The sequence below is a fragment of the Rhea americana genome, unplaced genomic scaffold, assembly GCF_003343005.1.
Source record: "Rhea americana isolate MKP2758 unplaced genomic scaffold, rheAme1 scaffold_13, whole genome shotgun sequence".
NCBI classification, from domain to species: Eukaryota; Metazoa; Chordata; class Aves; order Rheiformes; family Rheidae; genus Rhea; species Rhea americana.
This window is the reverse complement of record NW_028185372.1, coordinates 4551501-4565731: the sequence shown is the minus strand read 5'-3', so window position 1 is coordinate 4565731 and position 14231 is coordinate 4551501. Positions and strand designations below refer to the sequence as shown.

General features: G+C 43.4%; 2 protein-coding genes and 1 long non-coding RNA gene across 5 annotated transcripts in view; 2 read left to right on the top strand and 1 right to left on the bottom strand.

The window, feature by feature from the left end:
• Positions 1-832: 832 nt before the first annotated feature.
• On the bottom strand, positions 833-10024 carry LOC146599984 (uncharacterized). The gene is made up of 3 exons (XR_014898387.1): positions 10004-10024; positions 9253-9351; positions 833-908 (listed from the first exon to the last, which is right to left on the bottom strand). It is a non-coding gene; the product is annotated as an uncharacterized LOC146599984 (long non-coding RNA).
• Positions 1206-2936, top strand: CCL28 (C-C motif chemokine ligand 28). The gene is made up of 2 exons (XM_085326267.1): positions 1206-1441; positions 2225-2936. Exons 1-2 carry the CDS (start codon positions 1206-1208, stop codon positions 2394-2396), a joined length of 408 nt encoding a protein of 135 aa, XP_085182393.1. The 3' UTR covers positions 2397-2936.
• Positions 10025-10513: 489 nt separating the features above from the next.
• HMGCS1 (3-hydroxy-3-methylglutaryl-CoA synthase 1) overlaps positions 10514-14231 on the top strand; it is a 13857-nt gene continuing 10139 nt past the window's right edge. For all 3 annotated transcript variants that reach the window (XM_085326394.1, XM_085326395.1, XM_085326391.1), the window contains exon 1: positions 10514-10615. The gene's annotated coding sequence lies outside the window, so the exon portion shown is untranslated. The remainder of the gene's footprint in view (positions 10616-14231) is intronic.

Sequence of the window (14231 nt, the reverse complement as noted above, 5' to 3'; positions counted from 1 at the left end):
TAATTAATTGGTTTCACAAACAGTATRCTACTGGACACAGAAAAGGAAAAGACAACAGGGAAATAATCCAGGTAACATAAGATAATTAATCCTTCTGCAGCACAGTCCTTCTCTCTGGCTTGATGCAGAGGCAGTTGCTAGGCCAACGGGTTTCTTTCAGCCTCATTTGTTTGTGACTGTGAAGTCCCAGGGCTCTATTGTCTCTCCYACCGGGTTGGGCGACCTCCTGCAAGCTGTAGCAGATAGTGTGACCGGCCTTCAGCAACTCCTGCTACCTTGCTAGCTGCTGCAACTAACTGCTGCAGCTCTGCTGATGTCCTCYATTTTTGCAGTACTCAGCAAGACTCCTTGGAGCAAACAGAGCACACAATCTTCTTGCTTACAAGAAACTTTTTTAAGAGGCTTCCTCATCTTCCTGTTTACGGGCACCTTTCTTTCAGCAGGCTTTTCCTGCTTCTTTTTTTTCTTGTGCTTCAACTCTTGTACTCCAAGACTAAGTGATTACCTAGGGAATAGCCTGGTATATAGACCAGGAAAATAATTCTATTCAAAACACAGAGAAAGGAGACTCCCTCCCACTGCTCCCATCCACTAATGGGGACATAGGAGCCCTTGCTGTGCTCATTTTGAAGCAAGGGTTTGAACCTGAGACCCTCACATCCTCGATAAATCACTCAACCATCTAGCTTTGGTTGTCCTTGAGCTGGAGGAGGGAATCCTTTTTAGAAGGTATAGTGGGAAGAAAATCAAACACCAAAATCTTTATATTTGTCACCAAAAATTYTTGAGTTTTCATGTTCTTTTTAAGCTTTAGTAACTTTTCTATCAAAGTGGTATTAGCAAGCAGGTAAAGATCTGCAGGAGATTATTCCTTAGCAGAGATGTGTTCAGTCCTGAACCTCCAAGCCCTTGGAAGAAGAGCAGAGCAGAGAAGAGAAGCATTAATTATTTCAAACCCAGCAACAGCATTAATTATTTCAAAAACAAAAGATAATKTGGCTGATTCAAACTTGCAAAGCAGTATTTTCAAATTACACTCCTAAATACTTCCTGTGTCATTAATGTTGGTGATCATCTTCCACAAATAAAATAAAGTTTTTTTTTAACTGTACCAAGCCTTTACAGATGTGTGCATAGGAAGAGATGGAGAAGCTGTTCTTTTAATAATAAAAACACAAATCTCTGTGATAGGAGAGGTCAAAAGGATGCTATCTCATCTAATAAGCTATAAAGATGAACTAACCCTTGACAAGTCAAGCTGTGGTTTGTCCCCTTCATATCTGTTATTTCTAATTTTGTTATTACTCTTTTCAGCTTTGTTTCCTGGGGCCTTTAGCTGTTGCACAAAAATTTCAGATGAAATTCCCAAAGGAATTCTCCAAAGAGCGGAGAGGTTTGACATCCAGAAAGCTGATGGCCTGTGTCACTTAGAAGCCATCATGTAAGAGATGATTTGGGTGATTCTCTATGAAAGGGGTACTTCAAATCAAAAGCTGTTAGATGCCATTTAAGCAAGTAAAATCTTAGTATGCTAACATCAATTCAATGAAAAATAAGGTCCTGTGTAATTTAAAAACTATCTTTTTGTGTGTTATTTAAACTTCTAATTGTTAAATTTGAATTTCCAGTATTAATATTGATCATTCTTCAGCCTATACTAACTCTGAAACTTGCTTTTCTTTCAGCACTGAAGAAGGACTCATGCACCTTAAAGCTTCTCTTTTTTTTCCCAACTGTTGGCCCAGTCTCCCTACAAACCTTGCCTAAATTAATTAAATCAGCTTCACTTTAATACCTAGGCTATTTCTAATTAATGTATTTTTGAGAGGGGTACAATATCACACTGTTTGGGTTAAATTGATACATTTTAAACAAATCCTAGTGGGTACCTTTTGTTCTTAGACACTTTGATGATGATGATGATAAAATGCTGTAGTTATGTATTTCCAGTACAAATGTACTGTTTTACAATGTAATTGTCTTCAGACTCAGTGAAGAAGAAAAGCATTTTCTTCTGATTTTGGAAAACAATATAATCATGAAAACCTTAGATCCTAACTTTACAGTATCTGAAATGGGACAAAAGCTAATAAACACTATATAGCGAAGTGTAACTTTGCAGCCTACATATATGAGTGATATGTATGATAATTTTACAAAGAGGATTTTTTTTTACATTTTTTCTTTGACACTGACAATTATTTCTCTCTATTATTTCTGGCAGTCTCTACATAGAAGGCAGAAAGTTCTGTGTAAGCCCACAKATTAGAAAAGTTAAGAAATGGATGAAAAAGAAGAGGTTAAAGAAACACAGAAAAAGTGATAGAAGACAAAGAAGAACCAAAACTAAAAAGAAAGAGAGAAGAAACAGTAACACAGTGAAGCAAGCCTCATAATGCAGACACCTGTGGACTACGGCACTGTGTACAAAGAAAGCAGAATTCGTCAACGATGGGTGATTGTAGCACTAAAATGACCTTTCAAATATCCAGTATCTAAGGAAAAATGGTGTTAGAAAACATCACCTGAACACAAGACTCTTGCTGGTCAGAATATCAGCAAAATGACAAGGTCTTTTGGACAAAGTCTTGTAGTACACGCTCTGCCGTCTCTCTTAGATCTACAACAGACTTAAATTCTCCTTTCTCCTATCTGGCTTTCATGGCTACCTCCCCTGTAACTTCTGCTCTAACATCCCATTAGACAGTTCCTTCTCCTTGTTCCATTTCTCCTGGTCCCATCCTTAATCCCTTTCTGTCCTGTTCTCTTTTTGCAATCATGTTTCTGCAATACCTGTGTACTTCTGTCTATTTTGTTTTCTCACAGTCATGAACTTGGATTTTTTTCTGACACAACTTTACAGTTACGTCAGTTATAATTTTACCTGGTCACTAGTCCACTTCAACTTGGCAAAAAGCAAGGTATCTTTTTCCTATTCCAGACTGTCTATGCTTTCAGCTGTTACTATCACCGGAAATATCATTCTGCTGTTCATCGGACTCAAAGTGTGGCATCCMAAACCATGCAACAAAATCATTTCCATTGCTTTTACTCATTTCTTTCCCTATTCAAATTATTTGACTGCATCCTTTGTACCATTTTTTGCTGAATTTCTTTTAATTACCATCGAGGGTTGCTGATCAGGGCCTTTCTTGGGGGGCTGCTAATGATGCCAATCTGGCCACCTACTCCATAGCCTTCCTCCTACTGCACTTCGCTGTCTTCCGCTGTGTGGCACAGTCTCCAGTTCCTTCYCTCCTTCCTTGAAATGCTTCAAACCAATGTAATATTCCTACAATGCCATCTTAATCCAAGGCACTTTTCCCTCAGAGAAGCACACATGGAAAGTAACACATAAGAGAAAAATAAGAGATCTTAAAAAGAGCTAAGTGCCATAGAATGCATACTCAAAATATTTTCCTGATGAGCCAAAAATACTTCACATAGGAGTATAATCCTCATATTCCTCCTCTTCCCCTKTTGATTAGTTTGTTGTTCTCATTCATTGCATTTGATTTAAATTAGCTGCTCAGAGATGTCTCTTGTGTTTGTTTTATAATTTTCAGGTCTTAACTATATTTTGGAAAAATGAGAAAATGCACAGCAGGTGACAATAGGCAGAAGTAGCTGCTAATAGGCTCCCAAACTAAAATAAAGGGGAATGTGTGTAGCAAGATCACTAGAGGATAGATGTGCTCCCACAGYTGATGAAAGAAACTCCTTCAAATCAGATAAGAAAGTAATTATCACTTCTGATGAGCCAACAGTATCCTAACAGGGATGATGCAACTGTGCTAACTGTTCCTCCACTTTCTATAGAATATCACGTACAGTATATACATTTGCATAGCTCCATCCTCTGCCTGATAAAATGACATGTAGAAACTGCTCTGCCAGGAGCAGAAGTCAGGATTATTCTCTCTGATTGTGAACATGTGCAGAAAGAAGCTGATGCCTGTTACACCAGGCTGGGGAAGTGGAAGAAGTGCCTCTGACTGATGCAGATTGAAATTTGTTGCATACATTTTCCATCATTTCATTTGCATTCTGATACTACACTTCTAAGATACCACAGTGCTACAGTGAATGTGTTTTAGAAAGAATCTGGCCCTAATGGGCCGAGGTCAGCAGAGCACCAAGACCGCCAAGTTGCTCAAATGTGTTATGCTGCATTTATCACTATCTTACTCTTTCTGGCAGTCCTGTTTCTTTAGTTCCTCATGCTCTGCTACTGATTCCAAATTTAGCTTTGCACTTCCCTCTTGAGTCAGGTATCTTCAGGTGGATTTATGATGACATTTCAGTGCCTTATAGCTTTCCCATCATCCAGCCACTGCCCTTTTTCAGCAAACTATGGAGTGTACCCTCATTTCCATGCCTGTTCTATCAGAGATATCCATCATATCACAGTATTAGAGCTATGTATCTAACTTCCCAGGCTGGTGTAGATGTGTCTGAGGCTCCTGTGACTTGCATGTACAGAATTTTTGAGTATCCCCATGTGGCAGAGGCAAATCAAGAAGTTTGGGAGACTGGAGAAAGAAGGGTGCAAACTCAAGCTGACAGAAAAAAAGGAGCATAAATAAGGATAAGAAAAAGTGAAATTGTGGTTCCAGATGAGACAACAACAGCAGCTGCAAGCAAGGGTGAGAATTCTTGGAATACTCAAGTCTATAACAAAAATGTCTCTGTAATTTTAATTATGGGATGTTATGAGTTGCTGGGAAGCTACATAAAGTTCTGGCTTGCAGACCTGTTCTSTGCCAGTTGAAAGAATGCACACAGCTCAYTCATTCATTTCTCTACTTTGGAAAGCAGTATCTGCTTCCTAGAGGTCACCAATTTTTATAGTCAGCTGTCTTTCCTCCTTCCTCTGCCAAATCCAAGGTTCCTAGGTGCTCAAAAATTACTGTTTCATATTTGAAATTATAACATGGCTGCAGTTCTTCCTCTTATGCCTACTGTATAAAGGAAGCAAAGTGTAATCTAAATGATTTTTATAGTTTTCTAATAGCTGGAATTGTTACAAGACATGAGCATTTTCCATGTCACTAATATGACAAGACTCAGCCAGGTATGCAACTCAAATACTRCTAAAATACTTGCATTTCCTGGGCCAAATTTAAAAGACAGGCTTTGATAGTTTCATTTACATCTTCAGGTTCTTCAGAGCATATGTTWTCTCATGATAGGTTCTTCTGGGTTCAGTAGATCAACCTGAGATTATCAGAAGATAGAAGTCATCTCTCACCTGCCAAGTGTGTTTCTAATTTGGATTCAAGTGCATTTTGTTTGCACATGGGTATGGAATTAGGAAAAAGATCTGTAAGTCATCTAACAATTTCCCCCRTGTTGGTTTCCAAAGTATCAAAATAGCCCTTAAAGTTCTAACACCTGGTGCAGTTTCATTTATTCCTAAACACTGACACACAAATACSTACAAGAAAAGCATCCCAGAATAGTGAATTATAAATATTAGTGTGATCTCTTYGACTGCAATACTGTGTGTGAGATTTTCAGTCAATTCTTAAAGTAAGTCTGTACTAATGTGGTTCTCAGTAAAAACACAAACTCTATTTGACTTAAGTGACCTCACACATGTTGTACCTGAACATTATTTTTGACCTTTGCTATTTGTGTACTTGGCAAAAAAATAAAATCAATATCTTTTTCAGTAAAGTCATCTCAACATCTTGTTTTTCAGAAGAGATTATTACATCATATGACTTGGTTTTCCCTGAGGATGGTGGCTAGAGCCACGCTTTCAAAGGGTTTAGATGCCTAAAGATGCAGTTTGGCTGCTTCTCAAAACCCCAGTGAGTATGCTAATGACTTAGAAGTCTGGTTCTGACTGAATTCAACTGASGCTTAGAATTCATTTAGTTAGGCCCGTAATTATTATAATTTTCTTGAAAATTCCAGTAGATTCACTCTTAAATAGCTTTAAGAATCTGTCCCTTTTTACTATTTATTTTAAGAGCTATTACCACAACTTAATATGATAGTCTCTATCTCTGTGGAAGGCTTAGGAAAAATGTCACAGATACAATTGCTTGGCAATTACTAAATAAAAGCAAAGAATCTGTTGCATCTGTTAAGACAAATCCATCTTAAATTTGATACAGTGACTTAAAGCTAGAGCTAAGAGAGAATCATAAGGTGACAAACATAGTAGCATTTTTCTTTCAAACACTACYGGATTAGGAGCTCTCACCCACTTTTACACAAGAGAGAAATGGTAAGAGAGACCTAAATTCAAACTCCTCTTTTATCAAAGTGAAATCAAATGGTAAATGGATTTTAATAGAGGAAYAGGAAGTATTGTTTGTCCTCTACTAGCAAGATCTGAGCCTTGTTACAAGGTTATTCTGAGTTTCTTCAGTAGCAGCATCTTTAGTAAATGGTTTTTCTTAGGTTTCCAGCTCTAAGATTGCTAAGATGCAGTACTCATTTTGCGATAGTAATCCAAATATACCAAATACAGTCTTTATTAAAGTCTCTCTCTGTTAACAAATAAGTCATTGGGCAGACCAATTAAGTTTTACAACTATGAAAGCAGAATGACCTGAATTATTACAAGTTGGGCTGGAATTGTGGCAATTACGTGTCTGGAGTATAATTTGATTAGAGGGTTATAATTAACTACCTAAGAGATCTGGAACAAGATCTACCAACCACTTAAATGTTATTATTGCAATCTATCCCAGAAATCCATATAAAGTAATTACAGTATCGTAACAGGAGTATAGAAAGGTCCTTTCTTGTGAAGATAATAGTAATTTTTATAAAATCTATAGTATTTAACTTATTAAAATACTAAATAATAATAAGCTTAACTTCATGGCATCTCCTTGAGTGGATTCAAAATAATATCTCATTTTTTTAATATTTCATAACTTGTTCCAAATAGGGTATATATTTGTCTCTCAAATATAAGAGGTTCCATGAGACCCAAAGCTTGGAGTCTGTGGGTCCCTACTTGAGACAAGATTGAAGTTTTATCTAAACTTTATCCAAATGCTATGAATTCAGCTATTGAGATTTAATTATAGCTATCAGTTTCTGCAGTGTGCAGGTAAAATAAGATGTACTGTATAACAAGCTACTTTCATAGAAAAATTCTAAAAAGAGATTCTGTAATTTCATGTGCTTGTGGATATAACTGTTATATGAAAGATACACTGAAGAAAAAGCTGGTCCCATTAGACTCTTATTTCCAATAAAAAGGATTGCTGTTTGAAAACAACTGTACCCATAAGTTTATTCACTTACAATATTCTCAGTGACAGGCAAAGCAGATTAGAAGACTTATAAAATTTAATAATAATAATCATGGTATTGAGACCAATTATAAAAGAAATTTTACTGGTTAATAAGWAGTAGTAGTAAATCTTACAATATAAAGAATTAGTCTGTCATGGAACCGTTCTGTAAAAAAAGAACACCTGAACTTGATGCATGTTTAAGTGAGCATCTGGATTCAGATACATACTAACAGATAAGTACAGTGCTTTAGAYTAGATACCTAGATCCTGAATTTCACTTCATGTAATTATTGAATTACTATGACTGTAGTGTGTGTTTARTCTTGGCTTTATTATTCTAGGATATAAATTAAATTCCAGGAATGTTTTTTTTCATATATTATTTTTAGCTATCCTTCATYATATGCAAGGTGTAATCTTTAAATGTGCTTTGAAATAGGCACAATAGGAGAACATTGTTATCATTCTATTGGCTATAGGTAGTTATTTTTTTTCCAAATATATTACTTTAAACTGATAGCAATGATATCATGCATGTCTATCRTCTTCTACATTCATATCATTTCTACAACATGGAAAGTTAATGTGAAAAGCTATGGAGAGTCATTCATAATCTTGTACCATGGAAAAAAAAGCACAGATAATACACACCCTTTCCTCAAGCTAACRTTAGTCATTTTGGCACCCTTTCTTAACCAGATCTATGAAGATGTAATAAAAATTAGAAGCAAAAACTTTATAMGTGCTATTAACATCTGCATATCTTGTTGAAGAAACAGCTCAAAACTGCAAAAGACAATTTTGCTTTTGCTGTTTTGAAAGCAAGCATGACATTTATCAGAAAAAACATGCRACTGCAAGCTTACAGCCAAGCACATTTAAGCTCTCAGGGAGCAGCAAGGGCAGGCTGCTCTGCAAGGGAAGCTGAGCCAGGAGCCGAGCGTCACAGCGAGGCAGGCAGGGGCAGCAACCTCACCGACGAGGGCATGGTCCCATAGTGCCCAAACAAAAAAAAAGCAGAGTGGGCCTGGCGATAGCAGCCAGGGTCAGCCAAGAGTCCCGCGCTCTGGCCAGGTCCGTAATGATGAGGTAGCCGTGTGTCAAGCCGGGAAGTCAAGTCGGTGAGTCGGGACTGGCAAGGCCAGGCATGGGCATACCTGCAGCATCGCTCAGGCACGGGCCCGCGTTTGAACACAGCTCCTGGGTTAAGGGGGAAGAGACAGCTGAGGAGACCTCTCGTAGCTTTTTCACACACAGCTTTTTTCACTGCAGTTTGATCCATGATTACATGACTGCACTGTAGCAGAGCTGGCCTTGCACAGAGGCAGCTAAACCCCCAGAGAGGGGGGGAAAGGTGCACTCCGGGCTCCTTCAAAGCTCCCTCAAATTCAGTGAGATGGATTATTTCATCTCCTCCTGAACACTCTCTGAAGGCAGAACAGGCAATGTACCCCAATGCAAAGAAACATCATGCCACCGACGTACATAACGAGAGGCTGACATTAGGAACCTGTTCTGAAGTCTAAAACAAGGAAACGGTTTGATTTGTTTTGTGGGTGGAGGGAAAAAAAAGGAGGAATTGAGGTTTTATATACTCAGGGCAGAAAAAGTCAAATCTTTCTAACAAGAAATCTGTGTGGTCTGTAGGCATGGAAGATACGGTGTGTTTATATAACATAACTATGCCATGGCCTACAGAATTTGCATTCTGTCAAATAAAAATTTTCATCATTACAGATTGAATTTGGCTTGTGCACAGACTGACGTAAGCTTAGCAGCAGAACAGAGTAACRGGCAAACTTAAAACAAAATGTCCCAATTTCTCAGCAGTATTTCTCAATTCTTGTCCTAGGAAGAGTTGTGTTACAAATTGGTAATCTTACATGACGATAGCAGAATAGTTACAAATTTAATACAGATTGACAGAACAAGATAGGAATTAAGACTTTCAGTGAGAGTTTTCCCCTTCCCATTGCATTGTGTTTACCTGCTCCAATGTTGGTGCAATTAACCTGGTTGTTATGCCCTGATACTGTGTGTTGTCCTCCGCTGGCTGCAGCAAACAGGTGTCACGGAACCTGGCACCCTGTAAAGGGAGTATATTTCTTTGGCTTACTGTTTTGCAACTAAACGATCCAGGCTTTAAAATGTGTATGYGATTTTTATCTAGCACTTTCCCATTGCAACTGTTTATACTCCCCATAGTGTCAGGGAAGAATCCTGCGGGAACACTCCGGAGCCTACGCAGTAATAGCTCAGCTGGATATAAATCATCATAAAGCCCAAAGGCTACGGAGGTTGGTACTTGAAAACTGTGCATAAGCAAATTGTGAATGTGTCAAATAATGGTAACCTCATGAGATATGGCTTGACAGACCCTGCATTCAATGAGCTGGGAAGATTGTTACAGTAGGATCCTGGGCAAATAATGCTGAACCTTGGAGCTGTGAGGCAGTTTAACTGAAAAAAAAATCTAGTGCATGCCTCGAGCCCCTGTTCTTGATCAGCTAAGGTGACGAAGGGAGGCGGAGGAGAGTATGGAGAGCCATGGGGACAGAAGGGGGCAAGGAYGGCAAACGGGGACTCGAGGGCCCCCGCCAAGTCCGGATCCACTGTCCGAATTCGCAGAGCGGCTGCACACGGTCGTCGCACGAGTCCAGAGCGACGGAGCAGCGCTGTGGTGCCAGGRCCGCGTCCACGCAGCGGGGCCCTCCTCCACGCCCCGAACCGCTGCTCACCACGCGCCCGGCGGGGCCGCTGCCGGCGCCCCGGCGGTAGCAGCGGGGTCCCCCCACTTCGACCACCGCAGCAGCCGGTTCTCGCGCGGAAATCGCCCCCCAGAGCGGGCCCTACGCCGCCCCCCGCCCCCGCCGCCGGTGCGCGGCCGCGGGGCTGACGAGATGCTCGGGCCCCGCCGGGCCGCGCGGGCCCGGCCTCCCGTTGCCGGGCAACCGCCTCCTCGCCGCGCCGGGGACCGGCAGCCGTCCTACTCTCACCCGCAGTCGGCAGCGCGCTCCCATTGGCCGCCGCCGCGCTGCGCTCGGCTCCCATTGAGCGCTCTGCGCCTCTGCCGCGTCCTCATTGGCGCGCTGCCCTCTGGCCACGCCGCGTCACTTTCTCACACCATTCCCCCCGCCTTCTCCGGCCGCCGCGAGCCGGCCGGTAGGCGGGGCGCGGGCGGCGGCAGCTCTGATTGGCCGGCAGAGCTGCCGTTCGCAGCCCCAGCCGGCGCTCGGGCGGCGGGGCTGTTTAAAGGCGCCGCGCGCCGGGGCCCCGCGTTTCCTCCCGTGCGCGTGAGCAGGGGCGCGGAGCGCAGCGCAGCGGCCGCCGAGAGCCATCGCCTGGGACAGGTGAGGGCGGCGCGGCCCCGCTCGGCGCTGCCGGCCGCTGGGCCTCGCCTCCCCCCTGCGCGGGCGGTGCGAGAAGGGGCCGTGGCGGCGGGCGCTGCCCGGCCGCTCGCAGCGGTCCGCGGGTGGGCAGGTCTAGCCCGAGGTCGGCGCCGCCGTGCGAGGAGCTTCCCGCCGGCTGTGCCCGCAGTGCGGCGGGACGGGCGGGGGAGGCGGCTCCGGGCGTCCCTCCAGCGCCCGTGCCAGCCGGCGAGGTGCGCTGGCGCCGTGCGGAGCTGCCGAGGACGCGGCTGCGCGTGCCTCGTCCCGCCGCAGTGGGGCGGGTGCTCCTGTCCAGGGCTCGGCGGAGCTCGCGCCGTGCGGCATCTGGTGCGGCACCTGCGGGCGCTGGTCGCGGGCTGGCGTCGCGGGGCGCCCCGCCGCGCCGGGAGCCGAGCGGAGCCCGCGCGGGCCGCGCCCCCGGCGCGGCGGAGCCGCAGTGCGGGCGGTGCCCCGCCGCGAGCGGCGGCCGGGGCCGGGGCCGGCTCCGCCGYGGGGTCAGCGCCGCCACGGCCTCCGCCTCGGCGGAGTCCCGGGAGGTGAATGCGGGGGCAGAGCCCGGGCCGTGCAGCGATAACCGCAGATCCTTGCAGCGTGCTGAGCTAGGGAGAGAAACTCGAAACACTCCCGAACGGATTTAAGATCTCTTCTGACTGGCTCCTGTAGCTGGGTGTGTTCTGACATGACTTGCTTTTTTTTGGTGTTGTTTAGTCTCATTTTGTTAACTCAGTAGTGAGCAGTGAACATGATGCCACGCTTCATGCATGTTGAGGCGGTGGACGCCTACAATTTCGAGTAGCCGTAATTTGGGTAAAAACACTGACCTCTTGTGGTCTGARTGTTTCGTTTGTGCTTCCAGATAATTAATTACCCGTAAACGTATTCTAATTGAGTGGAATAACTAGATTTATTTAAATGATATTTTAAGTGAAGCTACCACATCACTGTTTTGCTTCTGGAAAAAAAAACTGAAGTCATATTTCATAAACAATCTATTCTGCAAGTAGTCTATAATTCTTTTCCTTTGATTTCCAGACTGCATAGCCTGTAGCAAACAGATTTGGGGTTTTATTTTCTACTTCTTAGTATTTTGTTTGAAATAAAACTTAAGTAGGAAATAATAGYAAAATTATTAGAAGAATATTCTTAATAAAGACAATGAAAGGCACCAATTCCACTTGTTATGGAAAAAYGTATTTCTGGTATTTGGCAATATTAGCAGAAATCAGCAGCTGTTGATACTACTCATTTATCTCCTATGTGGTCTTAAGACTCAAAACTGATTTCTCTTTCTTTTTTTTTCTTTAAAAAAAAAAAGTGGGGTTGTCAAGTTTTAAATACTATGAAGAAGTATTAGGAAGAAATTTGAGTACTTGTTCTGTAAAGATCAGTGACTGGCTTTTTTGCATTTTTAATTAAGAGGACAAAGGGGTGTTTGTTTTTCATCAATTAAGCATTTTTTTCTGTAATGACTGTCTTGCTTAAGACATCATATGTCTCATTTCTTAAAGTGTTCAGAGCATACTTATGGAGGAACATCTTATGTTGTAGTATATATCCCGATAGACTTGACTTGCTCTATTTGACATATTTGGTGAACCACCCATGAAAATACGGCTAAAATAGCCTCACTTTAGTGATCTTARGCAGGAAATTTTCTAATGAATATTACAGTGAGTAATACAGGGTTAAATGCCAATTTTAATTGGAGTTCTGTAACAGGCAAACACACAAGAAGCAAAGGTGGTGCTTCCCTTTGCCCTTATCAATAAACTGTATCCTCCTGGCATGTTGAATTTCCAAGGAATTCACTCCCAGCTTAAAAGCTACCTTTTAGTTATGGTTGTTGCCTGCATCAAGTCCATTTATGTGTTGTCATTTTGTCTTGTCTGTTAATACAGACCTTTTAATTAAAACCAAATGTGTAAGAGATGATCTCTGCAGCTTTTAACTCCTGGTGTTTTGGCTCCAGGAGCCAAAAATATGAGCTCTACATGTGTTTCCTACCTGGCCTGTGTGTGTGTGTGTGTGTGTGTGGGGGGGGGGGTTAGGAAGGTGTATTGTGCCCCAAAGAGTGCTAGACTCCAAAATCCTTTCCCTAGCTGGAGCCTGTGCCTTGGGAGCTCCCTGCTTGATAGCATATGTCCATTTCCATCCAAAGAACTGAGCACACCTGTTCTCTCTCCTCTTTAATGCATCTGCACATTTGGGACAAAATGCAGTTCTTGGAGCAGGATCTGCAACCCAGGAATCCTATAAACAACAGTGTGCAACCTCTTAGTTGCTCTGTCTGCCCCAATAAATCCTTAGTTCTTGTCTGTACGGTAAGAGCTCCCARAAAAGACTTTCACTAAAGTAGCCTTTAGAAATCACTCTTAGTAAGCATTACCCTGAACCTTCCTGTTGAGAGGAGAACTTGCTGTGCATTTCTGGGTGGGTGTCTTAAGGCCATCACCAGACAGCTCTTCTCCACTTGTGACTTAAAGCTGTGGCTGTCACTCTTTTATGTCTCAGAACATAGTCATCTCGGTGTGTGATGATAAATTCTTAATCCCAGCCACCAGGGTGAGCTTCCCTTAGATATGTTCTGTTTTAATCAGTCTCTTGTAGCCTGGTTAGATTAAAACTAGAGAGCACACTGTTCCCCTGCCCAAAAGAGTTTAGGCATGCAAAAAAGTCCAACTTAAAAGCATTTGAGACACCTTAAGTTCTATTAGCATTTTATTTTAGAGGCTTACAGGGTAAGGAGGGCTCTTATGAGGGATTGTCAAAAATCTTAATTTAATTAGGAGTTTTRAGTCTTTATTGGATTTACTTCCATGCTAATGCAGTTATCTGGAGTTGTGTCAAGGTTTATAACCGCAGAACACTGCAAGGCTATATTAAAGCAGTTACTGGCCCTCAGCCAAAAACAGAAGGCCTCTGGAAGAAGGGAGGTTTGTTTCCATAATGCGTACACTCCTCTAAGCATACCTACAAATGCTAGGTGGCCTGGRGTAGGTAGCGCTGGGGGAACAGCTACTGAATGTGGTCTTTTTCACATTTTCCATCTTGTCAACCAGACACCGCATGAAAGTATGCTCAGTCAGAGGAAGGCGCAGGTCACACTGCTCTCACCATCTCATCTCGYAGTTCCTGCCAAGGCATGAGAGCGCACCAGCAGCTGGAACGGGGCTGATCACACTCGTTCACGTGCTTGCTAGGCTTATCGTGTAGAGCCGGTCTGATTTATGCAAGGAGTTTAAATCAGCAACTTAAAACATCTCCTCAGCAGCTGATGCACTGCATAGGCTTTTATGGACTCCCCCCACCCTCCTCAAAAGCGGGGGCTAAGATGAAGGCACACCAGCCGACTGGGGGGACGGGGAGGGGACGGCACCAACCACCCCGCCCCCGCTGGGAAGTGCGTGGAAGCCGGTTGCGGCCGTTGGAGCAACGGCGCACGGGAGCAACGGCTGCCCGGCCACGCCCACCTCGTCCCCTCGGGGCGCGCGTGCGCGCTCCGCGCCCGCCTCAAGGTGACGGCCGGCGCCTGCGCCCTGACGCGTCCCCCCGCCCCGGGCGCTGCCCGGCTGCCGGC